Here is a 27,676-nt window from a genome sequence, read left to right as displayed (position 1 = left end):
TTGCAAAACTTGAAGTCATTGTTCTCTAATGTTCCTTTGCAATCCAGTATCTACTGGGATGAGCATGAGTTAGCTTTACTGGAATGGATTTTTTTTTCTTGTTTAGTTTAGAATCCATTTACAAGGTGACTTGCAGGGCTGCAGTGACATGTTGAACTTTTTAATTTGACTGTATTGTCACTTGCTCATGTCATATAAACTGAGAGCCTATCTAATACTGCAAACTTGCTTCAATGAATTTGGCAAGGCTAACAATCCTGAAGGTCAAAGACTTAAAAACCTCCAGCCTCTTGGAACTGCTTTCTCCACAGTAGATTGTAAAGAGGACCACAACAGGGAGGGTTATGCTGTTGCTAGATATAGCCATGGCTCTCTTGATATAACAAAGCCTTGGGCTTCAGTAGTGTCAATACTGGATATCTCTCAGATTATATTCTATTCTGTATCACCTCTTGGTATCCATGTATTGGAGTATTTTTTTTTCTTCCTTCTTAGGGTCTCTGCTTATGATACAAGGACAGATGTTGTTAGGTTGTTTTATCCTAATTGTTATGGTAAAAGTCTGTTATTAAGTATGTACTGTTGAAGCACCAGAAGTCTGCAGTCTTTCAGTTTTGGCTTAAAGAACATATACTCCTTACACAATGTTATTCTGTCATGCCTGGCTGAAAGGTCATGGCAGTCTTTCTGTGAGCCAGAAAGATCTTATAGCCATAGTAAGTCTGCAGTCTTTTCTGGTATTCAAGACTCCATTAAGCATCTTAAATCCTGTTCCGTATTTGTTTTGATCTGCCTCATTTTAAGGAACCACCATATCTGCAAGTCCCAGAGACAGAAGTCTGCAGCAGAATTTGTTTCCTCAGGAATTTGTGCCCCCTGAGAAGCCACCACCAAAGCAGCAATGGATACCTGATGACACTGAAACAATATGTATGGTTTGCAAAACTGAACGCTTTACTATGGTAAGAAGCAGAAAAGAAGTACAGACATTCATAGAACTGGGACCTTAATATGAACACTTGCTCATTGTTGGTTTCCTGAGGGGCACAAGCTACTTCAGCAAGTTTGTCTACATCTCGTGGGCCTGAAACATTGCCAGACCTTTGATATTTAACCATTAGTTTCTCTTTGGTGTAGTTGTGGAGACTGTCAGCAGTTAGCTCCTTGCAGAGTTTTGTGAAGTCATAGAGCCTAAAGAGGAAATCAGGTCATCTTGGAGGAGATGACTATGAGGTCTCAAAAATGTGTAATAGTGGTATTAGTATTTCAGGAGGCTGTCTAGTTGCCTGTGTTGGCAATAATGATCATCAGATAATTCAGATTACCAGTATGGAAAATGTAATCTTTGTTGTTGGTTGCACTTTTCTAGAACCTGCTTTTTTGTAGAGTACTTGAGCAACTTCATTGGTGCTCTGAGGGAGAATTTTCATTTTGAGTTTTGCAGGTGTGCTTGGCAGTCTTCTGTTATTTGGAAACAGTGCTGTTTTCTCAACATTATCTGTTGCTTTTGAGTTTGGAAGTTATTAAAGTGGTGTCAGAAAGACAGTCTACAACTTCTAACTTTTCCAAGTGACGATATATATATAGCTCTGGGATAAAAACCAGGAAAACATAAATAGTCAAAAACCTGAGACTACAGCAAACATGTTTTAAATACCTGCCTCTGGGTTGGTTTTTCTTGTTTGCCTTGCCCTCTCCAGAGAGCAATTGTAACAGTGAGAATCAATCACTGTATAGTTCTGAAAAGCCTTGTCATGTGTGCTGTTTCCTCTCTTCAAATGGACTAAGTCTGCTCATGAGTGGAAGCAGATATAGGAGGGGACTTCAGTAAATTCTTTCTGCTGCTGTTCCATGACCTCTTTTGCTTAGTTTAACAGGCGTCATCACTGCAGGCGCTGTGGCAGGCTCGTTTGCAGCTCTTGCTCCACCAAGAAAATGGCAGTAGAAGCTTGCAGAGAAAATCTGTCTCGTGTGTGTGATCAGTGCTATAGCTACTACAACAGAGACCATCTGCCTGGCTTTGTACAAGATACACTTACGTAAGCCCTCCTTTCTGGTTCTCCTCATTTTCACATACACAGCAGAGGACATAAAGGAGAGAGAAATAAGCATTTGGGTTTGTCTGGATAATATAACATCAGCTTTTTGGCCTCCAGCTGTTTCCAGGTTTGATAGGTATGGGAATCTTCCTTATGCCTCAGTATACTTTTCATATTAGAAAGAACACTGGAGAGCGAGGCTACAAAGTCTCTAATTCTTTAAGAATTGAAAGCTTTGATGCAAAACATACTGGGCACAAACTACTACAGTGTGACAAAGTTTTGTGTGGTTTACTTAGTTCCTGTATTAGCATTGCATGTTGACTATCTGTGCTGAACATACAGTGTTTTAGTGGTTACCCCATAATCCATTGATTAGGACTCCTTGAACCCTTGAGGATTCCAAAGCAAGTTCATGATTAGGTAGGCTTTGAAACTGCACTTAACAAAAAGGACAACTGTGATGACAGATTTTCATTATGTTGTTGCTTTAAGATTAGAATTGGTCTGAAATTATTGTGTACATATAAGGCCAGCTGGTGAAAAGTGCAGCTGAAAAGAGTGAGTTTTACTCTCTGTGACCCTTTCAAGGCTGCTGATACTGCCATAGCTGTTACTGCTATCAGCAGGCATGACAAAAGGAAAGCTTCCTCTTTTCACCTGCATTTCCTCTTTGTTTTGTTTTTTGGTTTTGTTTTGTTACAACGATGCAGAGGCACAGTCTTAGACTTCCAGATGGTAGAGGCAGGGCAAGGAGTTGAAGAAGGCAGGGAAGGTGAGAGATTTTTATAGGACAGTGCTCTAAAAAGGGTAGCTGTATTGATCTCTGTTTTAAAACTGTTATCCTTAGTGTGCCAGAGTAGGCATGATGTTTCTTTCTGTCATTTTATTACAGCAGAAGAGAAGATCAGGACCAAATGGAAGGTAAGGAATGGAGTTATGTTACTAAACTTTTTTTTTTTATTTTATTTTTTTTTAAAGTACCTGATTGTCAGCAGAGTTAGAAATAGGAAGCTAGTACATCTAGTTGCAGCTGAAGGGTGATCAAATATTCAGTTACAAAATATCACTGGTTTTTGCTCAAATTGAGCATTCCAAACTTCTGCGAATGGGAACTGAGATTCAGGAGAAATGCCTGAGCAATACTGGATGTGATTGTTAGAGATTAAGTGAAGGAACTGAGAAACAGCAGTTGGAGAATACACTTTATGTACTAGGAACAGTCAGTGGGATGTTGTGGTATGAGTAGGAACCAGCCCAGCACAGAGCTGTGCTGAGTGATCCTCTTTTTACAAACCATGGTAGTGCAATGCTGAACAGCACTGCAGTTTGACACCCATGCTGACTGGAGGTAGCACAGCTTGAGGCCCCTCTCATGGGTCTGCTTGTGTTTGAGGTGGTTCTGTAAAATTTTCCTAGACTGATGTGAAGTTCTGGCAGACCAAAACATAGTTATTTGAAGGGCTTGTAGCAATAAAGTGGAATATGGTGCAAAATTTGCCTTTGTGCTACAAAGTAAATGAGAATATTTTTCCTTACTTGTCCCTTTTTAAATATGATGGGCTAGTTGAGTTTTTTTTTTCCTGTTAATAGCAGTGTGTTTTACTGCTTCCTTTGTTACAAGACTAAAACAGCTGAAATGCAGTTTCTGAGCTGCTGCTTCTGGTTAGATCTTTCTCTTTGCTTTCAACATTGATAGATATCACTAGGTTTGTGTAGTTTATTCAATAGGAGTGAATAAAAGTACTATCGAAGTCCTCAGATTTAAGAAAATGTCTTATTGTAATTTTTCAATGCTCTGAGACTGTGAAGAAAGCTTACCACATTTTTTGAAGCACTGTAATAACCCTCTGTGAAATCTAGAACAATGAATTTTGAGGCTTTTTTTGATTAAGTTTTTCCAGAGAGAGTGAGATGTTGATCAAAGGAAAGAGCAGCAAATTAACATGATTCTCCATTTCTTAGCATTGTGAGATTGGCTGTTGGTTTTCTGCCAGCAATTGCAATTACACACTTCAGCATCACAGGGCTCGGGCATCTTCATTTGTGCTCTGGTGACAGACAACATTTGATTTGTAGCTGTTCTGGATTACTAATTTCAAAACAGAAACTTCCTTAATTTGGAGGAAAGAAAGACTTTTCATAGAAATTACATTTTTAAAAATCATTTGATCAAAACTCCAGTTTTCTGCAGTACTATTTTATATGAAAACTCAACATAAGGTGTTAGCTCCCATTCTCACCATCTTTTGTCTTAGAGCTATTGGACTATATATTCAAATAACCTGAATTTTAAAAAGAAGACACGTCTAAGTCTGTTTACCCTTACTTTATAACTGGTTCTTTAGTTTCCCTTCTCAGCTATAACTCACAACCCTCATATTTCCTCTTTCCTCCTGCTCAGAAAAATTTAATAGCTAAAGAGGGGAGTTTGCTATGCTTGATTTCCAGTAGTATAAGAGTCAGATAATCATTTGAAGGTGTGTTACTGGAGCCAGTTTTTGGTGACAGGGTGTTGATAACAGTGGCAGTAAGTTTAGGTAGAGCTTGGCAGCCTGTGGAGGGATGGAAATGTTTTCTGTATTCTGTGCTGGGCACGTGGTGATACTGCCAGGAACTCACAGAATGAGAGGCTTGCAGATGGCTGTTTTATGAGGCTGTAGGAATAGTCTGCATTATGAGTTCTTAGCCAGGTTTGTTACTTCTTCTACAATGATTCTTCCTAGTGATGGTTTGGGTTTTTTTGGCCACAGAAACTTCTAACAATGAATATTCCACAGTTGTGCGAATACCCAAGGCAGCTGAGCTTGAGTGGATTTTTTCCCTGAATGAAGAGGAGAATGAAATTGTACGCAGTGAATTTTATTATGAGCAGGTGAGGTCTGGGGAAAGAGTCCAGAATAAGCAGTTCCCTGGAGAGCTACCTCAGATACCCATGTTTGTCTGTCTTTCCTCAATTTTTCAGGCTCCCAGTTCTTCCTTGTGTATTGCCATCCTTAGCCTGCACAGTGACAGCATAGTGTGTGGCCACCAGCTCATAGAGCACTGCTGCAAGTTGTCCCAAGGGCTTACTAACCCTGAGGTGGATGCTGGTCTCCTTATGGACATCATGAAACAATTGCTCTTCAGTGCCAAAATGATGTTTGTAAAAGCTGGAAGGAGCCAGGATCTAGCTCTCTGTGACAGGTGATTTATCAAATACTCATTAGGATGTATTGAGGTATTGTTGAGACCATTATTCTTTTTTACTGAGGGGTGGGAAGTTTGCTTTGTGGTTGTACTCTGGACATTTTTAACAAGAGGATAAGCTTGTAATGTAAGAATAAAGTAAGAGTTCAAATAGTAGAAATTCAACTATGACTTGAATATTAATATATTTGATATATTAATATAATATTATGTATTACGCAGTCAATATTATGAGTACATAATTACTGAGAAAGTTCTGAGAGTAGGGAGATGTAATTCACAAAGACTGGGATAAATATTTTCCTGCTGATACTGTGTATCTGCTTTCTATCTATATTTCTGTATAGGATATTAAACCTGCATTCCTGAGGATTAATTTTTTTGTGCTTCCCTCAAGTTTTGCATGGCAGAACTTGAGGTGGCAGGTGTAATGTATAAATTTCATCAGCACTATTTTGATTTGGTAACATATAGCTAGTGTCTGCAATTAACACCTGCCAGTGTTCCTCTGAACTTGGTAAAAATCCCAGTAAAAACAGTCTGAGTAGGATAGAATGATGGATAGAGAAATCTGATTTGCTGGTGATTAGGAGCAACTGGTGGAAGAGTTGTCTTTAACTTGAAGTTACAAGTGCTTGATAATAGTGAAAGTGTGTGTATTTGTTTAACCTCTTTGTTTTCTCTTAGCTATATCAGCAAAGTAGATGTGTTGAATATTTTGGTTGCTGCTGCCTACCACCCAATACCATCTTTGGATCAGATTCTTCTTCCTGCAGCAGTAACAAGATTAAGAAATCAGCTTCTGGAAGCAGAGTACTATCAACTAGCTATAGAGGTAATGACAGTGTGGAGGGATGACAGTGCTAATAATGCTCCCACAGTGGCTTTTGGTTTTCTCCTTCCTGAGTTAAGATGGACATGATGTGTGAAATGGACAATATGTAAACAATTACAATCTGGGCTTTAAGTTTTTAAACAAGGAAGTAATAATTTTCTGAATACTGGAAAAAACATTTGTGAGAAGGAAAACTTGTGAAGTAGGCTGCTTAAAGGAAGAGAGAAATTTGCTTTTCAGTACAATTAAAATTAGAATGGACTAACTGCAAGAAAGTAATTAAATGGAGGAATCCTGCATCCCATAGAAGGGGATGAGAGATCCTTGGTGGCAGGACTTCATCTGAAGCTTGTAGGTTTGATTTCATTTGCAACACCCACATTAGTGTGGCACCTTGCCAAGCATTTACTTGGAAAGCAACAATGGTGTCAAATCTGTCTGTCAGAGCTGGTTTAGTATGGTTTAATGGGAGGGGGGAAAGGTGCCCCTCTATCCCTCCCCTCAGCTGACCACAGCAAACTGAATGCTGGATTTTCTATACTGCCAGCTGGCTGCTGGGACATTTGGCTGTCACCCAGCAGCCAGAGCTCCTTTTGTGACCTGAACAGACCTCGTGGGGCAGGCTGCTCTGCTCGGCCTGCTCTGAGCTTTGCAAGGAAACTGTGTGTGTTTAGGAGAATTCAAGTGTGTGAGTCGCACAGATTCTAGCAGGAAAAATTAACAGTGAAATAAAGGTGACTTAGTCAAACATGAGAAAACAAAAAATTAATAATGATTTCAGGCAGCACGGTCAAATGTACTGTCTCAGGTTGTGGTCCTGAACATCACTTTTAAAATTTGAGTTTTGATGATTTTTAATTGCATTTCTTTAGTTTTGGAACATAACTCAACATTTGGAGTCGTTAATTTTTCCCGTTAAAAACTATGTGACCCATGCACATTAATTCCCCCATACATTCAGTTTCCTTACAAAGCTCAGAGCAGGGTGAGCAGAGCAGCCTGCCCCATGAGGTCTGGTTACCAGGCTGAACAAGCCCAGCCAAATGTCCCAGTAGTGAGTTGGCAGCAGCCAGGTGGGGGCAGCACGTTGTCCTAGACCCAGTTTATCATCATCTTTTTTTCCATCTGCTCCCAGGATTTCATAAGCCTCTATTTTATGGCATTGCAAGTTTGTTAAGAGCAGGATTATGATTCTACAAACAGGATTAGGATTTTTAAGGGGTAATAAACAGAAGGAATAGATGATCATAAAAATGATTCATGTTTAAAGGCAGCTGCTCTACTAAAGAAAATCAGGGATAAATTTAATCAGCAAAATTAAGGGAAATAAACAATTTCCTGGACGGTCATGAAGCATCTTCTTTTGTTGTTCGGTTTGGTTTTTTAAACCACAAATTGATTAATGTCTTCTCTGTAAAAGTAATCTTTTAGAAACAGAGTTGTGAAAATGTCCTGAATTTTAAAACTGCTGGACTGAAATTTCCCAGATAAGTGATAGCTTAAACTTGTACAATCATACATTGACATCTGGATATTGTGGGTCTTCTGATAGTTGGCATTCCCAGTCATATGGAAATAATCAGCATGGGTTTCTTTCATGTTTTGTTTTTAATGGGACATATGCTCTAGGAAGTAAAATACGCAGTTGCAGACTGCATGTTTTTCTGTGCCAGTTTTCCTGTTTTCTGTACCAGGACTGTGCTGCAGTATTAACAGAGATTTTGAATTTAGGTTTCTACAAAATCTGGGTTGGATCCAGGTGGAGCATGGCATGCGTGGGGCATGGCTTGCCTTAAAGCTGGAAATTTAAGTACAGCAAGAGAGAAGTTCAGCCGATGTTTAAAGCCACCAATGGATCTAAACCAGCTGAACCATGGTTCAAGGCTCGTCCAGGAGGTGATACAGTACCTGGAGTCCACAGTGAAGCCCATCCTCATTGCAGTAAGAGTCTTCTGTTCTGTAGGCTATAAAGCCAAGTAATAATGTTTTAATATACGTTTTACAGCAACGTATGTTACAGTATCTCATGTTAGTTTTTTATCCCTCTTGCTTTATGATTGCATATTGCAAAGTGAATATTCTTGAGAAATTTGTTAGTTGTTTCATTGCAGTGAATTGGTGGCTGAGAACCAGATGTCAGGACTTTGTCCTAATTGGGGCATACTTAGTGGAGATACAGTTCCACTGGATTAACATGTTACTGTTGTGGTCTGATTAAAGTAAACTGAATCTCAACAATATATTGCAATGCTGTGTTGACGCAATTTTTCTACTGAAACTATGATAGCTTTGCAGGAGTTCAAAGGAGAATTTAGAAGTGCCATCCCTCTCTTCTTTTCTTGTCAGAAAGCAGTATTACATGGTTTGGTATTAGCTCTGGAGGTTCTGATTAGGAACCAAAAAAATTACTTTTAGTACAAAGTAACTGCAGAATCCTAATGATAAAAGACCTCTTAGTCCAAACAGGCTTTTTTATTCTTCTCAAACATGTACTACTAAGCTATTGAAGTAGCTGCTGACAGTGAAATTGTGTTTAGATAAGCCTCCTGTCTGTCCCTGGAACAGCCATGCTTGCTACAGCAACTGTCAACACTACTGATGAAAGCAGGGTTCCAATCTAGTGTTTATGCAAACCATTTTTCACCCCTCTAAAGAAATATCCGTTTTTAAAAAATAATAGAAATGCTTCAAGGCTCAGTGACAAGATCTCACTGAAAAGGAAGTTTTCCTCTTATCACCTATTATTGATTCTTTGTGTCTATGGCAGGATGATGATTACTTTGCCACATTGAGGGAACTTGAAGCAATGCTGAGAACAAGAAGTCTGTCTCTGGAAATGATGTGTGAGGGGAAGGTTCAACACAACAGCTACTATCAAGAGTGCTTGTTCTATTTACATAGTTATGGCACTAATCTAGCCATAATAAGCTTTTACATGAGGCATGACTGTATGAGAGAAGCACTCCTTCACTTGTTAAATAAGGTGAGTAAACTAATTTTTTATCACTTAAATGAGAATTTGAGAAGCATCTGAGAGGACTGCAAGGACAGTTGAAGATGATAATGAGCATCATGCAGCATTGTGGGTGGGTTTTTTGCACAGGAGTTTTCTGGGGTGCTAAGTGTTGTTATATGAGCTGTCTGGTGACTGACAAGAATTCAGTGACATGAGAAAATAATATAAGCTTGATCTTTACATCTGTTTTTAATCTCTCTTTCCCATTGTGTTGAAACAGTGGCTTCTAGAGAGTAGAAAAGTGTGTGTGTGGCAGGGGTTGTTGTTCTAGGATTTTGGCAGAACCTCTGCCTCAACAGCATGTTCCTTTTTTTCTTCAAAGATGAAAATCTGAAACTGATGTTGCACAGTTCAGAAGAGGCGAGGAAAGGTTTGAATTCCAACACACCAATGACAGTAGATACTTTACTCTGTCTCTTGGTACCTTTTTTTGTTTTTCTTTTTTTAATCAGATACCTGCACTTGCACTTCTGTAGCAATTCCCTGACTACAGGGGGATGCAGGATCATGTCTTGGTGGACAGAAACCAAGAGAAACAAACTTTTCAGGCTCTGCCTTAGAAAAACTACATAATGTGGGAGGTCTTGGGAATGTCTACAGATAACAGTTCTGTGGATGCTAAATGACAATTGAACCTAGAAATTTTTTCCAGCAAGGTTCTCACTAAATTTATTGAGGATGCTGCCTAGAGGGTATGGAGGAGACATGAACCCATTCCATCTCGCCAGCTTGAAAGCTGTTAAGTGTGTGTGGGGGTTGTATTCTTTTTCAAGTTTCTGTGCTTGTGTTTGATAAGCTGTTTTGTGGGTTTTTTTAATTACTGGAATAATTTTTACTGTGAATGTGCAAATTGAAACACCAAATTCCATTTTCTTTAGTCTGCTTCTGGGCTTACTAATAGGAAATTAAGTTGTCTTCATTATATCACCAACCATTCTAAGCTGATACTCGCATATTAAATTTGCTTTTCAAATGTGTCCTTTATATCAGTTTAAATTTACCTTTAAAGAAAAGTTGTGTATTTTTTCAATGTCATTGAAACAATGGCACTGGTTTAGTAGCAAATGTTGAAAACGCTCTGGACACAGAACTTGATATGCAGATTTTTGGACAAGGAGACTGGTAGTGGTCACACAAACTACAGAGGGGGGGGGTTTGTTACCTTAACACTGTAAGGTACTAGGATTGTAACTAAACATTTTTCAGTTGCTTGTTTGGAAACATTTTATGTGTACAAATTTTGAGGCTTGCATCTTACTGTGGGATTTTGAAAACAATTAAAAGAGTGTGTCTTTAAAATTATGACTTTAAAATGATGATGCAGACCATGCTGGCACACATGCTTCTTTCTGTAATAACAGTAATATGGGAGGCTGTGTTTGCAAGACCACAGTCAGAAAATCAAGGGAGGTGAATATCCCCCTCAGCTCACTACTTGTGAGGTTTCAGCTGAACTACTGAGCCCAGTTTGGGGTTGCCTAATGCAAAACAGACTTTGTCAGTGTGGAGCAAGTCTAGTGGAAGGCTACCAAATTGATTAGGGGCCTGAAGCACATGATATATGAGGAGAATAATAGAGTTAGGGTTTTCTACCTCTAAGAGAAGGCAAAAAGAAATCTCTGTGCTGTTTTCAGCTACCAAGTGTGTGACCGTAGGGAAGACAAGAGCCAGGTTTATCTCAAAATATGCACAGTAAAAGGTGAAGAGACAGTGAACACAGCTTGGAGTACGAGAAATTCCAATTGGATATAAGGAAAAGGGTTTTTTTGCAGTGAGCACCTTTAGATACAGGATCTAGGGCCCAGAGAGGCTGGACAAGCCCAGAGCATCATGACCTAATGTGGGAGCCGTCTTTTGAGTGGGCATTTGAACCAGATCACCTCCAGAGATCTCTTCCAGCCTAAACTAAACTTATACTTAATGACCTTGATTTCTGTCACTTGAGATTCGTTTATGTTATATAAGGAAATCAACAAGCCACAGTGGCTTTGCTTCAAGCTACCTTACTGATGTTTGTGTAGGAATCCCCATCAGAAATATTCATTGAAGGCATCTTCATTCCAAGTTATGAAAGTGGAAAACTACATATGTTGGAGAACTTGCTGGAAACCATTGATCCAGGACTGGAGAGCTGGGGGGTCTACTTGATTGCAGCTTGCAAATACTTGCAGAGAAGGAACTACTACCATATTCTGTATGAGCTGCAACAGTTCATGAAGGTAAGATGATGGTCAGTGTCACATCTTCCAGTGAAATGTTGAATACTGTTAGGCTTTTGTTGACTTATTTTGATACAAATCTGCATGATGGGCAAGCATATTTTTGCTGCTTTCCAGTCCAGAAGAACAGATAGGAAGGCCTGAAGGATTTGCTGTGGGTCTGGTGCATTGCAGTAGCTCAACTACTCCTTTAAAGAATAGAAACCATTGCCTGCATTGCATGAGCAGACAAGGATTACAGGAGGTAACTTTCTGTGGTCCATCCTTGTGTATTTCTTCTAGGATCACGTCCGTGCTGCCATGACCTGCATTAGATTTTTCACTCATGGAGCCAAGTCTTACACTGAGCTGGGAGGTAAACAGACATGGCTTCTAAAGATCAAGGACCACCTCAAAGTCTACCTGCAGGAGGTCTCAAGAAGTTCAGGAAGGAAAAAAATGGCATTCACTTTTCGGAAGAAAATGTCTGCTACAGATGTTTCGAGGTATGTATAAATTAGAAGCTAAATTATAGAAAAGGGAAATCCAGGCTTTTGCCTTTTTTTTTTTTCCCTAGTGGTTGTGTTTATATGTGGAAAGGTCTCCTATTACCTTTTGCCCCAGCAACCCAACCCAGAAGATGAGCAATTGTTTCTACTAAATATATCAGCCTATGTGTCATCTGCCTTCCATTAATGTAAAACCCAAAAACCCTACAGTGCATGAACAGCTATTTATCAATCGACAAGTTTACTTGCTTTTACTCTTCTTTTACTCTCCACAGAGCAATCAGCTTTGTGGTGCTTAGTTGCCTACCAGGGTTAATTCACAACATGCACAAGTTATAGGTACCAGACATAACTGAATCTCTATATTCAAAAGCTGAAATACAAATTTATCTTTAATATCTCGGTTTCCTTAGTTGGCCTTCTCTCCTCTCCTCCTCCCTCCCTCTCCTCCCTTTCCTCCTCTCCTCCTCTCCCCCTCTCCTCCCTCTCCTCCCTCTCCTCCCTCTCCTCCCTCTCCTCCCTCTCCTCCCTCTCCTCCCTCTCCTCCCTCTCCTCCCCTCTCCTCCCTCTCCTCCCTCTCCTCCCTCTCCTCCCTCTCCTCCCTCTCCTCCCTCTCCTCCCTCTCCTCCCTCTCCTCCCTCTCCTCCCTCTCCTCCCTCTCCTCCCCTCTCCTCCCCCTCCTCCCTCTCCTCCCTCTCCTCCCTCTCCTCCCTCTCCTCCCTCTCCTCCCTCTCCTCCCCTCTCCTCCCCTCTCCTCCTCTCCTCCCTCTCCTCCCTCTCCTCCCTCTCCTCCCTCTCCTCCCTCTCCTCCCTCTCCTCCCTCTCCTCCCTCTCCTCCCTCTCCTCCCTCTCCTCCCTCTCCTCCCTCTTTAAAATAATGTGAACAAGTGCTCACCATCAGCTTGTGATGTACATTAACTGCACAGATCTGAAAATGCCACATTGCTGCAGAGTTGGCTGCAGACAAGATAAAGTCAAAATAACTGAACAATTATTATTCAGAAATACGTATGATTTTGAAATGTGTTGAAGAAATTAGTAAGCTCACACAAATAATAGTGGATGCTTTATTTCAAAATAAAATCAGAATTTTTCTTCTCTCTAGACACATCAATACAGTAGATCTGCAGATGGAAGTAACAAAGTTTCTGCATCGATGTGAAAGCTCAGGAACCTCTCAAATGACAGGTTCCTCCTTGCCCACACTGTTTGGAAACAATAACATGAAAATGGATGTTGCTTGCAAGGTACTTATTATTGCTGACAAAAATAGAACTGTGTTTGAAATAGCATAACTTAATATACATGTTGAAACATTTGATAGTTGGAGGAGGCTTTTTTTTCATGGGCAGGTTACTTGTGCCTGTATGTAGCCTACATTTATTAAAAACTCATGGTTTTCCTCTAAGTAGAATTTGGTGTTTCTCTCCTCAAAGTTCCAACTTTCAGAGGCAGAGGATCCCAAATACAAATAGTTAATGTGCCTTTTGGCTAGATAATGTTATGTTTTTAAGCAAGGCAAACATCACTATTATTCTAACCCTTCTTAACTTCAGCTCAGCTCCATGTGTAGCTTGTGGCATTCATTTTTTTTTTCTGAATTTACTTGTTAGGGTGGAGCTGTTTTGTGTTGAAGTAATGCATTGTCTTTTAGCCTCTGGGCAAAATGTGGAAATGCATTGTTACTTAACTGTATGCAATTAAAAAGGAATGTGTTTGCCAAAACTTGTTTATGCCTCTGTTTTCAGGTCATACTGGAAGGGAAAAACATTGAAGAAGGGTTTGGGATTGCATTTAGAGTCCTTCAGGTATGAAAAAACTTTATATATAACAAGGACTAACATTACAAAAGTAGCTCCTGCAAGCAACAAATGTTAAAGCAAGGCTCTTTTTTCAAATTATCCTCAAAAAGAAAAACCTCTTCTGAGAAAAAGTCACTATTTTCAAGTCTTAAATGTCCAGGTATTTGGAGGAAGCTCGGTAAGAAAGTTAGGATGCTGCTTTAGTAGAACAATTTGATAGTAATTTCTACAGAGGAATTAAGTACAACTTTTCCTTTGCTGTGCACCTCAGGCAGTGACTTAACTCTGGCACACCACAATCACAGAATGTAGTAGAGAGCTCTAACTTGGTGTCTCGTCTCTGCAGTTTGCAAAGCCACAGTGAACAGATAAGGGCCAGGACTATCTCTGGATGGTAGAGCAAAGCTGATTAACAGGAAACTCCCTCTGAGGACCTCTCCTTCCTCCTGTCTGGATAGAAGCTGTGGCTCTTATCAGTCAGCATAGTTCATGAACCTCCAAACATTTCTGTGTGTTTCTCATCTATATATTAGAAGCTGCTAAATGATGTTGTTTCAAACAGCATAGTTTGCAGTTGCCTCCTGTGGAGGACAGAAGTTGTAGCAGGGCCACTTCTGGACAGAGGTGGCACCCTGAAAGAGTGTTGGTGGATATGACAGGCCTTGCTGCTTCTTTCAGGTCATGATGTGCAGAGCAGAATGCCTGTTGGTAGTGAGATGCAGAGCTTTAGAAAAATAGCACTTCCTACTGTAACAGCAGTCACTACCTCCCAGAAAAAATTGACTGCTTGGCATGACTTCTATTCCCTTCCTTTTTTTTTTTTTTTTCCTTGCCTTATTCTTGCCAGGATCAGTCCACAACTTTTAAAATATGTTCCTTCATATGGGAGGTGTATGGTCAGTTGCCTCCTGTTTCTTGGGATACATAACGTTGCTGCTGGTGGGGTGTCTGGAGGAATATAGTGGGAGCTTGCAAAAGTGATGGGGAAGTGGGGAGGGACCTTGGAAAGAACTTTTGCCAGAGGAAATAAAGCTGATGTTTTACCACCCTGAAAAGGAGGTGGTAACAGTGCTTTTGTTCTTGAGCAAAATTTAATTGTGCTAGTCTGATTGTAGAAAACCTTTAAGCCAGCCCTGAGCAGTGGTGGCTGGAAGAATCAGAAGCCCACAAAGCAGTCTTGACTGCTTAGGAGCACGGTGTGATATTTTGTCCTGACAAGAGATTGTCTCAGTTGTATGTATATACTCCCTGCAGAGGACACTGAACATGTTGCTCTGGTATTCCATCTACCTTTAGGACTTCCAGCTGGAGGCTACAGAAGTGTACAGCAAAGTGGCCAAGCAGCTGGTGAAGCAGCAGAAATACAGTGAGATCCGGCAGCTCCTCAAGTGTGTCAATGAGTCTGGAGTTGCAGCAAAAAATGATGGGGATAACATTATCCTAAACTGTCTAAATGAGTTCAAGAATATTCCTTCTGAGGTAATTCTGTCCTGCATTGTGTCCTATTTGAAGTAAAGTGGGTATATAAAATACAGACTACAGGGAAACCGTCTTGTGGTGCTGCTGCTGCTCTCTTAGTGAGTCCTTCCTATCTTCTGGCTCTGTACTACATGCATTGCTTAAAGGTGGGAGTGTGTGGTTTGCCTTATGCAAGTTACTTTGAGAGGAAACAGTAACCAGCTGTAGCATGGTCCCATCCTACACTTCCCAAGTGAGTACCCATGATGGGAAGGAACCTTTGCTTCACAGGATCCTGCCAAATGCTCCAGACTGGGATGGGAGGTGTTCCATTTAATGGGGGTTCCCTGGCTACACAGTGGATGTGTTGAGGTGGAAACTTCCTGCCTCCATAGGAAACCCTTTCAGGATTTCTTTTGCCTACCCTAGTGTCTTTTCCATCCCATTGAAGGAAGATGATGTCCTCTGTGAAGTTCTACTAGTCAGGCTAGGAGATGCAGTCCACCCCTTGGGTCAGGGTGGGCCACAGGGATGACTCCTGCTGGGGTGAGGAGAACCTACAAATTCATTTCAAGCAACATGAGCCATGTCCATGGGGGTCTCCCAGGCTCATAGCATTCTCTAGGGATACCCCACAGACACAGGAGGCAGGAGAGGCTGTGGTAAAGGGAAGAACTGGACTGTGCATTTTTTACATCTGTAGCACTCACAGTTGGGACTGTGTAACCATCCAGCTGTAATCTCTGCAGCACTTCCTCTAGGCAAGAGTGTTTGCTCCTTGGTGGGGTAAAGGTTTGCAAACTACAATCACACCTTTTTTTCTTCTCTGGATACAGGATCTTGATAATCTGATTCAGGATATGGACAGTGATGAGAACAAGGTAAGTGAAAGTACAGTAAAGGGCCCAGTCTTGGTCTGCAGGATGTGTGCTCTCTTTCACCATCTCCTCTCTCATCCTCACTTAAGCTTTAGTTTTGAAGGCCGCTTCCTAGACTGTAGAAATGACAGTGAATTCCTCAAGGCTGTGGTGTTTGTGACTGTAGAGATGTGACATGAGGGTACTGATTGACAGTCCTCAAGTGTGAGGGCTGGGTGTTTGTTACAGTGGGAAGAAAAGTATTTCAGAGAAGTGCACTGGTGAGTTTACTGGGTTCATTATCCAACTTTTCACACAGGGAGATGTAAGTTTCTCATAGTGGCAGACAGTTAATGGGGATCAACACACCTCCAAGATTACCATTTCAGTTTATTGTTTTAGGGTTATACTATTTCTGTTGTGATCAAGAGTTAACTGCAATTTTGAGATACTTTTTTTTTTTTTCTTTTGAGGAATTGAGACCTAAAGTTCTTGGTTTCTTTGCAGCTTTCTTACCAGCTAGCCAAGGGACTGGAGAGTCACACATAGATATGTGAAGTGTAGATGGATGTTTATAGATGAAGAGGCTCATATATAGGCTCAGTGTTTGTGGATTGTTGTAGATCCCAGTGGCATAGCAGAGGATAACACATTAAGATTTGTGACTGTCCTCCATCCTGTTCCAACTGGCAAACTCAGTGTTGTATGTAGACTGAAAAATGGGCTTTTCATTCTGCCCCTATGTAAGAGCCATCACTGAAAGATGTGAGCAGTTCTAGAACTAGCAATGGAAGAAACTGGTTTAGACTCTGTTCTGAGGATATGGCAGATTAATGCACAAGATAGGATTCCTGATGCTGATTTTATGGGGATACAGTAAAGGAGTTTCCACATGAGATAATAAAATCCAGCTGTCTGTCCATCTTCTACATTGGGATCTGCTGTGTGCCATAATGTGCTGCTGCTGCTGCTGCTTTGTACAACACACCTCTCCCCCAGGCATTTGCAATGAATCCTTGCTTCAGCTTGCAGGTTTCTAACCAAGTTCTGACTGCCTCTTCTGCTTCAGATCCAGGCCTATGTGATGTGCAACAAGTTACGTTCTGCCTACCTGGTCTCTGTGAGGCAAGAGAAGAGCAGAGCAGTGCAGCTCGTCCAGCACGTGCGGCAGCTGGCTGAGGGCAGTGGAGATGACATTGTGAAGGCCATCTGTGCCCAGTGGCTCTCAGTGCACCAGCCCAAGATGAGAAATCGACTTCCCCAGGGCACTAGAAAGTAATAAGTAATTGCCATCCACCATCATGCAGAAGAGGGAAAACTTCAAGAGCATCAGAAGGTGTGTGGTTCCACTATCTCTTGGTAAAAGGGAAGCCTCTTGGCTGGTGTTGGTGGCAAATGGATGCTGCTAATGTGTCTCTGGTGAAAGGAAGGGAACTAAATTACAAGTGCCAGTCCTGTATTTTGACAAATAGTCACTACCTCAGGGTGTTTTTTGGCTATCTTTTTGGTTGGGGGGTGGGGGCAGTTTCAAACTGAACAAGCAAGAATTTAGGTTTATGGAAGAGGTCGCTTCTGTTTCTGGCTTGGGAGGTTTTGAGGCTGGGTTTTTTTGGCTGAGGTTTGGTTGTTTTGTTTGGTTTTTTTTTAAGGCACTGAACTTCATTGTATGGTTTTTGTTTCTAATCAACAAAACCTGTATAGCGAGCATAGAGAGAACAGAAAAAATTCACCAACTCAATGTAGCCCAGAGAACTTCTTGTGGTTATGGGCTTCCTGTAAACATTTTCAAGATTGGAGAGATCTTTCATGAAGACTGAAATGCAGAGATTTTTGTAAAGCCTCTCTACAAACCATTACTACCATCTTCTCTCCCTCCTTCTTCCCCTGACCCACTAGTACAAGGTGCCCAATTTCTTTAGTTCATTTGAAACTAAACTGATTCTTCATCACAGGTTTCCACTTACCAGTCACTCTGTCTGATGTGTGCCATACATACAGCACTTGAGCCCTTACTAGATGGATGTTAAAAGTTATAAAGGGCCTATCCTGTCAGTGGAGTACAAAGGGAAAATAATCCTCTAAAGTAGTTGAAAACTCACATACCTCTTTCTTTGATATGGTAATATCCAATTCTTGTGATGCAGCTTTATCACTAAGTAGTTGCTAGTAAACTTCTGGAGTTTTCCATCAGGTGTAGCAGAAAATATGGATAGAACAAGGTGTGGTAAAATTAATCAGGTGGTCTGTGTCCCTGACAGACAGGGATTTATTTGGTTTTTATCAAAGTACCTTGTCAGGTACACTAGAAAACCCCACTATATTTTTATTAACTGTACATAGTCTATAGTATAGACTACGTAGGCTTTTCTCTGGAAGTGTCAGGTTAACTCAGTTTTGTGAAAAAAACAGGAATCTTTAGTAATGGCTGTGTTCAGGAGTGCTGAAAAAAAAAGCAGCTGCTTCTCTTCAGCTATCACTGGGACATGAGAAATGGGCAGAAGAATGGTAGACAGTAGTAGGAGCTTCAAAAAGAAACAGAACAAAACATGGCTCTCCACAAGAGTTTGCATTTGCCATTTACATTAATTTCAGAACAAGAGGTAGGAAAACCAGTTCCCTTTTTTGTTACAAAGTTGTTTACTTCAAATGAAACAACAGGTTTTCTGAAGTGTAAAAACTAAATAGTTGAGTACATAAAATGATTGAGACTGTCAAATAAGTGCTTGGCACCAACCCCAACCTCACTGTAGTAACAGAACAGACTCCCACGGTACTGGAAGGGACTTGATCCCTCTCCTTTAGTGTTTCATGGGCAGTGCCCCACTGACACAAACACCTCTCTTAGAGGTGCTGTGCCCATTAGAGCAGGGCTGGAAATGTCTCAGAGCAAAGTGGTCAGAAATGACCACATTCAGCTTTCAGAATCTCCTGACTGCAGATTTGCATTATCTCATTAGTGAGCAGTACTAATGAAAGATGCTTTTGTTTTCTCAGCCAGACTGACCTAGCTTTCCATCAGATTACAACCGGTGGGCTAATCCTAAAATGTGACACTGTCCATGTCCTCTGTCATTAACAAATCTGTAATTCCTAGGGGGCAGAGGTTATCCTGTGTGTGGCTATCCAGACATGCATTCCTGTGATACCTATTTTCCTGCTCAAGCTCCTATAGCTGCACTAGCACAGAGTGGAGTTTGCCTCACAGACAGTCAGTTCTGTACCTGCCTTTCTTCCTGACCTCTTTGCACTGTACCTAATGCACTTTATATAGCATTTGTTGTGATCTGATGTTCTTAACCTGGAATTGTAGGGATCTTTCTCTTACCAGCAAAACTGAAATTTGGATCCTGACTAACTGCCTTGTGTCACAAGTAGTGTAATTATCAAGGGGCTTTCCATTTTGAGCATCAAAAAGGGATTGAGCACTGCCAATTAAAAAGATCTTACCTATATAATGACCAAGGTTTGTTTACAATGATAAAGAAAAAAAAGATAATAAAGTATTATGACTGTTGAAGTATCTCCTCTGCTTTTTATCTTTGCATAACTGGGGATCTCTTTTTAGGTCTGTATTTTGCTTTTGGATAATTACTATGCATAACAGAGTAATTAGAAGGGGAAAATTGTTCTGTCATGCAAAATCTCTTTTCTACAGTGCCCCTGACATTCAGATCAATTGGAATATCACATCTTTGGAATACCTCCCAGTAGCTAGCTCAGCCTCATACAGTGACTCTCACAGACCAGTAATCCTCTTTGGAGAGCTTTGCAAGTTAATCTAACTCTCCCTTACAAGCCTCCCTTTGAGACAGCTAAATGAGCTTTAGTTCCCTCATTTTACAGATGAATCTAGGAGGGGGTATAAATGACTTGTCCAAGGTCAAAAAAGGGTGGATGTGTGCCTATGGTGATGTGTAGGTGTATCCCTTACATTAAATTCTACAATCAGACTTCTTCAAGAGCATTGACCTGCAAGGGCAAAATATTTCAGCCGAGACACTTCCTGCTTTTTAAAAAAATGATTTCTGTTGCTCCTCAGAGCCACTTCCAAGATCAGAGACTGGCAGAGAAAGCAAGCTAAGCCTGCAGTGTTGGGTGGCATTCTCCTGCTTCACTGGAGTTGTGGATTTAGCTTCACATTCAACATGAAGCATAAAGAGGAAAACAAAAATAGTGACAAACACAAAAGGACTTTAAAATATTCACCAGACTATGTTCTCTTCATTTGTAAGGCAGCTGCAGGTAACAGTAACACCAAGTAAAGTGATTGAAAATGGTTTATTTAGTATTGCTCAGAGGTAGCACAGGACTGATCTGCATAGGTAGCATCCAGGCAGCAAGAGTTAATCATAAAATCAGCATTTGTTTCCCAAAACTGGCAGTTTGTCACAGTGTCATGCTCATATGCAAGTCCAGAAATTTTCAGATTATTTTTCAGAAGCAAAAGATAATCCCATGAGCTGTGGCACCCATTTAACTCCCTGTCTCTTTCAGAAATAATCTCTAATGACAGATCACACTCCAGCAACTTGCACCAAAGTAGCTCTGGAGTTCCCAGGCAGCAGTCCCAATACTACGTGCATTGACCCAGCTGCTGCAGGGAAGTGCAGGCTCTCTGGTGCTGGATGCCCAGGCCAGTTACAGACAAACCTCAGGAATTCTGTTCAAGTCTTACTTTCTTGTCCTGTAGCTAACTTCACCATAAAATCAACATTGTACCTACCTCTGCTCCAGCTATTTAGTTCTAGGTAGTTTGCTGTTATTTAAAGCTGAAGTCTCAGCTGAAGGTAATGGGTTTTAGCATCGTTGAGATGATCTTTACTCATTCTGCCCTCTTTTTTAGGTTTTGAAGTACAGTGCAGCCAGCATAGTGGTGTTTACTGTGACAACTTTTACACCATCTTTGCTCAGTGCTTTGCAGGACAGTAGTTATTTTTTAAAAATACAGCTTGCCTGCACACACTTGTGACACTCCTGCACCTTTTAACTTGCACTGAGAAAGGGGTTTTCAAAAGATACACCACCCCTCAGTTAACTCACTGCAGTCATGGGTATTTGGGGCTAAGGTACTTAAAATGTTCAGCTTCTGACAGAGAATACAGGGAAAAATAACTGAGCCCACTTTAAAACTTTACATAATGCTGGGTGCAGAAAAGGCCAGCACCTGTTTCTGGGTGTTTGAGAGCATTTGTGTTGCATGTAATTGCCAGAAAATCTAATATTCTAAAGTACTTTCACTCTGCAGAATCAAATAATGGGAACAGAAAATAACCTCATGGATCATAAATTTAGAGCAACCTGTTACTTTTAGGAAAAAGCTTTATTTAAAGGTAAGTGTTACTTCATAACCTAAACCTAAGACTGCAACCTCAATTTCTATTCTAAAACCAAAGAACAATAGCTTCTGGCTGTCGTGTGAGATACCAAGCAAAGGCTGCTCCCTGCCTTGGTGCTCTAATTCTCCAGCTAGGAAGGGGGACCAGTTGCTTACAAATGTCAATCCTTAAGTATAATATTCTGGACATTCACATCAGGTTGTGTCCATAGAGCCACCATTAGGGCAGCTGAAGTATCAGCATCCTAGTCTTGAGGTCTCTCAGCAATGCTCTTCCCAGGAGAAGCATCACCAGGCTCAGCCAGGTACACACTCGAGGTCTGTGCTGCTCAGTCCCATTGGATGCCCAGGAGCTCACAGCTCACATTCCAAAGCTTCTTTGCAGTCTCATCATCCCGACCCCGTGGAGATACGTAAGCAGGCTGGCAGTCACTGCAAGAGGAACAGTTTTTATTTTTGAAGTCAATCTGCATTAGCACACTGAAATGTCTGTGCTAAGGGAGTTGCTTTCTCTCAGCTTCACTTTAAGACCAATTGAAGAAGGGTGGGAGGTGCTAAGCCACCTTCAGAAAGCTTTCTTTCCACTTGGCTATGTAAGATTCCCTCCCAATGGCACCAAGAAATGGCAAGCAAGACTGGCTCTGTCTGTTGTCTGCACTCTTAAACAAACCTTTATATGTTCTACTGTATACTCTTCAGTGTACATTCTCATTAATAGCACTATTACAAATGTAAAAGGGCTACAAATGTTAACCAGGCTTCGTCAGGATCACCTTTTCTAGCAAACAGTAGAGAAAAGCCACTCAAACAGCCCTTGATTCTAAAATACTTATCCCATTCTATTCACCTCAGTATATTGCCATTTCAAGAAAGGCAAAGCTGTCCCAGAATAATAACACTGTCATAACCATGTCTGGTTGTCCCTTTTCTCATTATCCTCTGAACTGTGGCTCCTTTCTTCTCAGCTCTTGCAATCAGTCAGCACTCTGGAATAGACATCACGTGCTCCCAGCTGTAATCCCAGAGACTGCAGTAACATGAGAGTTTAAGAGAATAGAGGAGATTGTATCTCATTAGTTTTCTACCCAGCCTACTGCTTTCAGAGCTCTAAGTCCACAGGCTCTGATGTTCCTGAAATGACTGGAGGACTCCACCTGTCTTGCTATCACATGAAAATGTCTATACCAGTGCTTTGTATTCTATTTCCTGGAAAGTAGAAAGGATTTTTGGTTAGTTCAGTGTCAATTGTGAAGTACTATTGGAGCTATTAATTTCCCACCAAATCCAAATCTCCTTTCTTTTCTGAGTTCAAAATACACCAATGTTTTCTGTACTCCAGCATGTAAATGCTCCATTTACATCCTGTGACAGGCATTAATCCAGCGAAGATTAAAACATCTATTTATATATTAAAGTCTGATTAAGATTGTACAAACTCCCAAGTGAAGATCAAAGTCATTACAGAGACTAATCTGGTCACGTATCAGAGGATGCAAAGGTTCCAGCAGTACTCCTGTGAAAAAAAAAAAGGGGGGGGGGGGGGGGGGGAAAGGCATTTTCACATCCATTTCCCAAAAGCCAGTATTGTTGCACTGCTCTGCACCTGGTGGGAAGCTGACAGACACATCTGCATGGATCTGTTTAAATGGCAGTTATCATGAAATGATGATGATGATGTGGAACTGCTCTGGTCTCTAGTTCTGGTGAAGGGAAAAGCATAATTGTGTAGGGTCCTGGGGTAAGTCAAAGAAGTCAAGAAACAGTAGCAGGAGCTACACAAGACAGTTTGCAGGACAGAGTGTCAAGCATCCCTGCAGGAGCCCCTCCCAGCTGGGGGTCTGTCACACTGCCAGTCCTGAAAATTTTACTTCCTATCTCTGCAGCACCATCAGCCCCCCCGGCTCCCTGGGAGCACAGGCCCCTACTGCTTCAGTTGGATAAAACTACAAAGAGAACCAAAAGTAATCTTCCCAGGATTGACTCAAGTGACCTCATTAACTAAAGAGCTCTGCTGAAAAGTGCTTTGCCCAAGCCTCCGGCAGATCAGGATTAGAGCTCTGAGCATGTGACAGCCACTCCTGCACTTTGAGTGCAGTGATATTCCTGGCACTGCAGGGTCTGCTATTATGTGAAGTGTTGCCCAGGTCAGGGATTTCTTCTAACACGATATCCACTCAAAAGACCTGGAAGGGGTAATACCCCAGTATTTGTAATCCTCAATCCTATCAGCCAGCCTCTTACCCAGTCCCTTCTTAATGAAGAACGACACTAAGTCTCATTTTCCCCAGCCAACAGGTTTGCCTTCCACAGTGTCTCAGCTCCACCAGCTCACACCCACCTGAAGTACTGTCCTGTCACAGATTCTAACTCCTCTGCTACTGCACAGTAGATACTGGTCTGAGCTCCTTCCCAAGGTGTCTTCAAGAAGAATGAGAATATCTTCCACAGCCACGTCATTACAAATGAGTGCCGGACCAGCTCAGAATGGACAGAACCAGGGTGGAGAGCATTTGCTGTGACTTTAGTGCCTATGGAAAAGAAAGTAGCTCAGTACAAAATCTGCATGAATCAGATTGTCTTTAAAAAAAAAAAAAAAAAAAAAAAAAAGGTAATACCTTAATTCTACCTGCTAATATTCTACAACTTACAGGAGAAGTTCAGAAGTACAGGAAAAGTAAGTGAAGTCCTTAGTATTCACTGCTTGCTGAAGCATCCCCCACTTTCTCCCCCACACTGCAGCCACTACATGACTTCTGCAAAGCAATGTGCTAAAGGGCCTGGGGTGCTAAACCAGCAGCTGCTTCCATCAGGCTTTTCAGAACAACAGCTTCTTTCGAGTTACTGTAATAACTAATTTACAGAAGAAGATGCTGCTTCTGTTGTAGTAAAATAAATACTACTTAAACTTATGAAAAGCACAGCTGTGACACATGTTGTGACATAAGAGGTACTGTCCACTCCTATGCTTCTGTTCTACAGGCCATCAACATTTAAGGCAGTCGTGTATGTAGGAACTTTTCTGCTGGAGACTGCAACTGTAGTTCAGCTCTTGTTTTCAGCTTCCATCCACAGCTGTCTTCATGGATGCATCTAGTTTTTGACAAGCACTAAAGAGAAGCACTAAAGAAAAATGAAACACATTCAACTGTGCCAGGCTACTAAACTCCCCTGCCCTGCTGATGTAAAGACAATCAGTGTTTTAAGTCTCCTGGCTCCACAGACAGGAGGTATTTTCTTTCTGCCAAGAGCCATCAGTGATCCTTGCCTCTAACTACTTTCCACACCTTTCTTCACTCTACTCTCCTCATCCATGGTGCTCAAAAGCCCCAGAGAAAACCAGTCTGCTCTCCTCTGGGACTTGCCTTGCAGCCTCCTCGCCAGCTCCCGGGTGAAGAGCACGTTTGCCAGTTTGCTGTGGCAGTAGGCAAGGCCGCGGTTGTAGCTCTTCTCCCCATGAAGATCATGGAAGCGGATTCGGCCGCCGTGATGAGCCAGCGAGGACACGTTCACTATGCGGGCTGGGGCCGACTGCTTCAGTCTCTCCAGAAGCAGGAAGGTCAAGAGAAAATGACCTAGAGGTGAGCAGAAACATCATCCTTCTCTGAAGGGTCTCCCATACTGGAGTTTCAAAGTATGTACAACATACAGACTTGAATTGAGGGCAGCAGTAAGACAGAACATCTAAGGGCCAGGGGAAGAAGAACCCCCTGACGCAACAGCTGAACTTTTCTGGGGGTGATTGAGTTCTGCTCCTCAGCTTCAAAAAGCTGGAGCTGCCATACATTGCCCGTGTCCCAGGCAGACACTTAAAACTGGGTCCATGATTAGCAAATACATTGCACTGCATCTCCAGAATTCTAACTCTGGCCTTCTATCCTTTCCCAAGGAGGAAGGAGGAGGAAGAGAAAATCTGCAAGCAGAGTTTTCCTCTGGCATTTTGCCACAGATACTTGAATGCAAACATGACTCCACTGGCCTTACCAAGATGATTGACTCCCAGGTGCATCTCAAAGCCATCAGCTGTCTTGGAGTAAGGGCACAGCATTACACCAGCATTATTGATGAGAACATGGAGTTCCTTCTCCTCTGCAAGAGACAACATGCAAGAAACACAGAAACAGAGACTGAAGAGAGACAAGAATGTGGCACAAATTAACAAAAAAAAACCAAACCCACCATGACATCTCTGAGTTGCAGCCACACCACCCCAGTAAAATAAGTCTCCCACCATGAACTGGCTCATGGCCTCTGACAAGCCTCTCCTGTGAGTCCCTGTGCCCAGCATGGTACCCGGGTATGCAGGGGAGGGATTTCACATTGGCTAGAAGAGCAGGCAGCAGTCTGTGGTAAAATACTCTCCCTGAAAAGAAGAATCTAGAGAGTGTACCTGCTAGAAATTTCTCAGCAAACTCCCGGATGGACTTCGTATCAGCCAGGTCCAGTTTTCTCACAATGATTTGCTGGTTCCCTGTCTCAGCTCTGATTTCACTGGCTGCTGCTTCTGCCTTGGCTATGTCTCTGCAAGCAACAATCACCCTCGCACCTGCCAGGGGAGGGGGCAAAGCAGGAACAGAAGCTGAGATCACTGGAGCACCCTGGATGATCAAGGCTATGACAAGCAGGCTGACCACACAGAGTGCTTACAAACAACGTGCTGTCTCTTCAGGGAACTGGCATCAGCCAGGGGAGCAGCTGGGAGGGACAAAGCCTTTCCTACAATGTTGTTAGTTCTGATCCTGTTTTTTAGACCAGGAAAATGCACCAGTGCCACATCCAGGTTCTCCCAGGACTGGAGTGTGCAGCACACAGTGATGATATGTTATGATAGGGTTACATCTGTCCCCATAATGGGAATGTCGAGCCAGGAAGACATTAAGACAGGTGGATTCCAGCCAATGTAATTTCTAAACAGACTGTGAATGGGTAGTTTAACCTCTTTACCTGCTACCCAAAAAGCATTTAAACCAAACTCAGCCTGACACACGAAAAAGTGAAGCACACAGCAGTGGTCCTGTGGCATTTCCCAGCTTCAGACAAGCAGAACCCAGAGGCACCAGGAACTTCCCCAGTCCTCTCACAACAGGGTGTGTGCAGGGCACTTTCCTGTCACAAGGCACATCTTTTTTTATTTTGGAGTTCAAGCAATAAAGCCAGATTGAGCAACTGGGGACCTGCACCTCAGTGTTTACAGCCTCGGGAGGAGCAGCACTTGGGCTTGTCTGAAATAACTTTGGAATCCAGGTGACTGAAGTGTGCGCATTAAATACTCCTCCCTGACAGCCAGGAAAGGGACCCTGACACAGGGCACACGCACATCCCTCTGCCTAAGGCCGGCGACTTGCCTCTTCGTGCCAGGTCTCTGGCCGTCTCCTTCCCGATGCCCGTGTTGGCTCCGGTGATGATCACCACCTTCCCTTCCAGCTTAGCAGCCGACTTGCACTGTCCTCCCGCGACAAACCTCCTGCCAGAGAGGGCGGCGGCAGTCACAGGGGAGGCCGGGGGACAGCCTCCCTCCCGAGGGGGCACCCGCAGCCCCAGGCATGGCCCCAACGCCCGGGATCACCACCGCAAGGAGCCTCGGGGCGTCGCAACCTGAAGCTGCCGATCGCGATCGTGCCGTGACAGGACCGGCGGGAGCCCCTCCCTCCCTCCCGCTCCACGGACACGGAGCGGAGCCCGCAGCTCCCGGCCCGCCAGGGGAGGCCCCGCCCCCGCCCCGCCCTCACGTCAGGTGGGGCCACGGCTCCCATTGGCTGCCGCCCTCACCGCGAGGGCCTCGGCCAATCGGCTCCGGCACGAGCCGGCGGGCCCCGCCCCCCACGGGCACCCCCTGCACGGCGGCAGCTTCTGCCGGGACGGACCCTGCGGTGAGACCCGGGCGGACGGAGCCAGCGGGAGGGCACCGAGCTGGGGCCGAGCCCCAGGAGCGCCCCAGCTCCTGCCGCCAGCACCTTAGCGGGACTCAGGCGCCGGAGCTGTGGAAGCGCGAATAACGCCAGCGCCGGCGGGAGACAAGGAGTGCGCCTCATTCGCGCTCCCGTCAGACACACACACACACAGACACACACACCGGGCAGGCTCTGACCACCGTGAGACGCGGTGCCCGCTGCCTCCGCCCGCCCGTCCGCCGGCCCGCACCCGCCGCTTCTTGTACACGCGAGAAATGTGGGGCCGCGCTCGGTAAGACACACCTGATGTAAGGGCGCTGCCACGAGAAGGAGAACGGGGACGGAGACCGCGGCCCCAACGCGACTCCCCAGCAGCTGAGCATCGCCGACGGGCCGCTCCATGAGCACTGGCCCGCGCCCGGCGATCAGCCGCGGCCGTCCCGCCCGCTACCGCCCCGCCCGCGAGGCCCCGCCCCGCTCTGCCCGCGGTGGCCGGGCCTCGGTCCGGGCCCAGCCCCTTTCCCCAGGGAGACTACAACTCCCAGCAGGC

General features: G+C 43.1%; 2 protein-coding genes across 3 annotated transcripts in view; one reads left to right on the top strand and one right to left on the bottom strand.

Moving 5' to 3' along the window:
* Positions 1-19,416, top strand: part of ZFYVE26 (zinc finger FYVE-type containing 26) — a 51,207-nt gene extending 31,791 nt beyond the window's left edge. Inside the window, exons 28-42 of one of the 2 annotated variants that reach the window (XM_030451965.1) lie at positions 805-962; positions 1,870-2,039; positions 2,935-2,963; positions 4,793-4,914; positions 5,005-5,225; positions 5,916-6,063; positions 7,795-8,004; positions 8,831-9,046; positions 11,101-11,298; positions 11,581-11,783; positions 12,892-13,033; positions 13,535-13,594; positions 14,885-15,067; positions 15,883-15,927; positions 16,973-19,416. In XM_030451965.1, coding sequence (XP_030307825.1) covers positions 805-962; positions 1,870-2,039; positions 2,935-2,963; positions 4,793-4,914; positions 5,005-5,225; positions 5,916-6,063; positions 7,795-8,004; positions 8,831-9,046; positions 11,101-11,298; positions 11,581-11,783; positions 12,892-13,033; positions 13,535-13,594; positions 14,885-15,067; positions 15,883-15,927; positions 16,973-17,182 — 2,315 coding nt within the window. In that variant the 3' untranslated portion in view covers positions 17,183-19,416. The remainder of the gene's footprint in view (positions 1-804; positions 963-1,869; positions 2,040-2,934; positions 2,964-4,792; positions 4,915-5,004; positions 5,226-5,915; positions 6,064-7,794; positions 8,005-8,830; positions 9,047-11,100; positions 11,299-11,580; positions 11,784-12,891; positions 13,034-13,534; positions 13,595-14,884; positions 15,068-15,882; positions 15,928-16,972) is intronic. The other variant, XM_030451966.1, reaches the window with a different exon arrangement.
* A 2,019-nt stretch (positions 19,417-21,435) lies between these two features.
* Positions 21,436-27,576, bottom strand: LOC103533282 (retinol dehydrogenase 12-like). Its single transcript, XM_030452605.1, has 7 exons — positions 27,430-27,576; positions 26,581-26,699; positions 25,626-25,781; positions 25,220-25,324; positions 24,601-24,810; positions 23,577-23,766; positions 21,436-21,670 (listed from the first exon to the last, which is right to left on the bottom strand). Exons 1-7 carry the CDS (start codon positions 27,507-27,509, stop codon positions 21,568-21,570), a joined length of 963 nt encoding a protein of 320 aa, XP_030308465.1. The 5' UTR covers positions 27,510-27,576; the 3' UTR covers positions 21,436-21,567.
* Between the last annotated feature and the right edge of the window lie 100 nt (positions 27,577-27,676).

This window comes from Calypte anna, chromosome 5A (assembly GCF_003957555.1).
Source record: "Calypte anna isolate BGI_N300 chromosome 5A, bCalAnn1_v1.p, whole genome shotgun sequence".
NCBI lineage: Eukaryota > Metazoa > Chordata > Aves > Apodiformes > Trochilidae > Calypte > Calypte anna.
Note: the sequence above shows the minus strand (reverse complement) of the source record. Positions and strands in the feature narration are given on the sequence as shown.

What these genes read in the sequence shown, in the direction of transcription:
- LOC103533282 (XM_030452605.1), bottom strand. Translation starts at nt 27,509, where the DNA reads ATGCTCAGCTGCTGGGGAGTCGCGTTGGGGCCGCGGTCTCCGTCCCCG. An exon ending in TGGCAGCGCCCTTACATCAG is followed by an intron (nt 26,700 to 27,429) that starts GTGTGTCTTACC and finishes CCTCTCTGGCAG; the next exon opens with GAGGTTTGTCGCGGGAGGAC. An exon ending in CAGAGACCTGGCACGAAGAG is followed by an intron (nt 25,782 to 26,580) that starts GCAAGTCGCCGG and finishes CTCCCCTGGCAG; the next exon opens with GTGCGAGGGTGATTGTTGCT.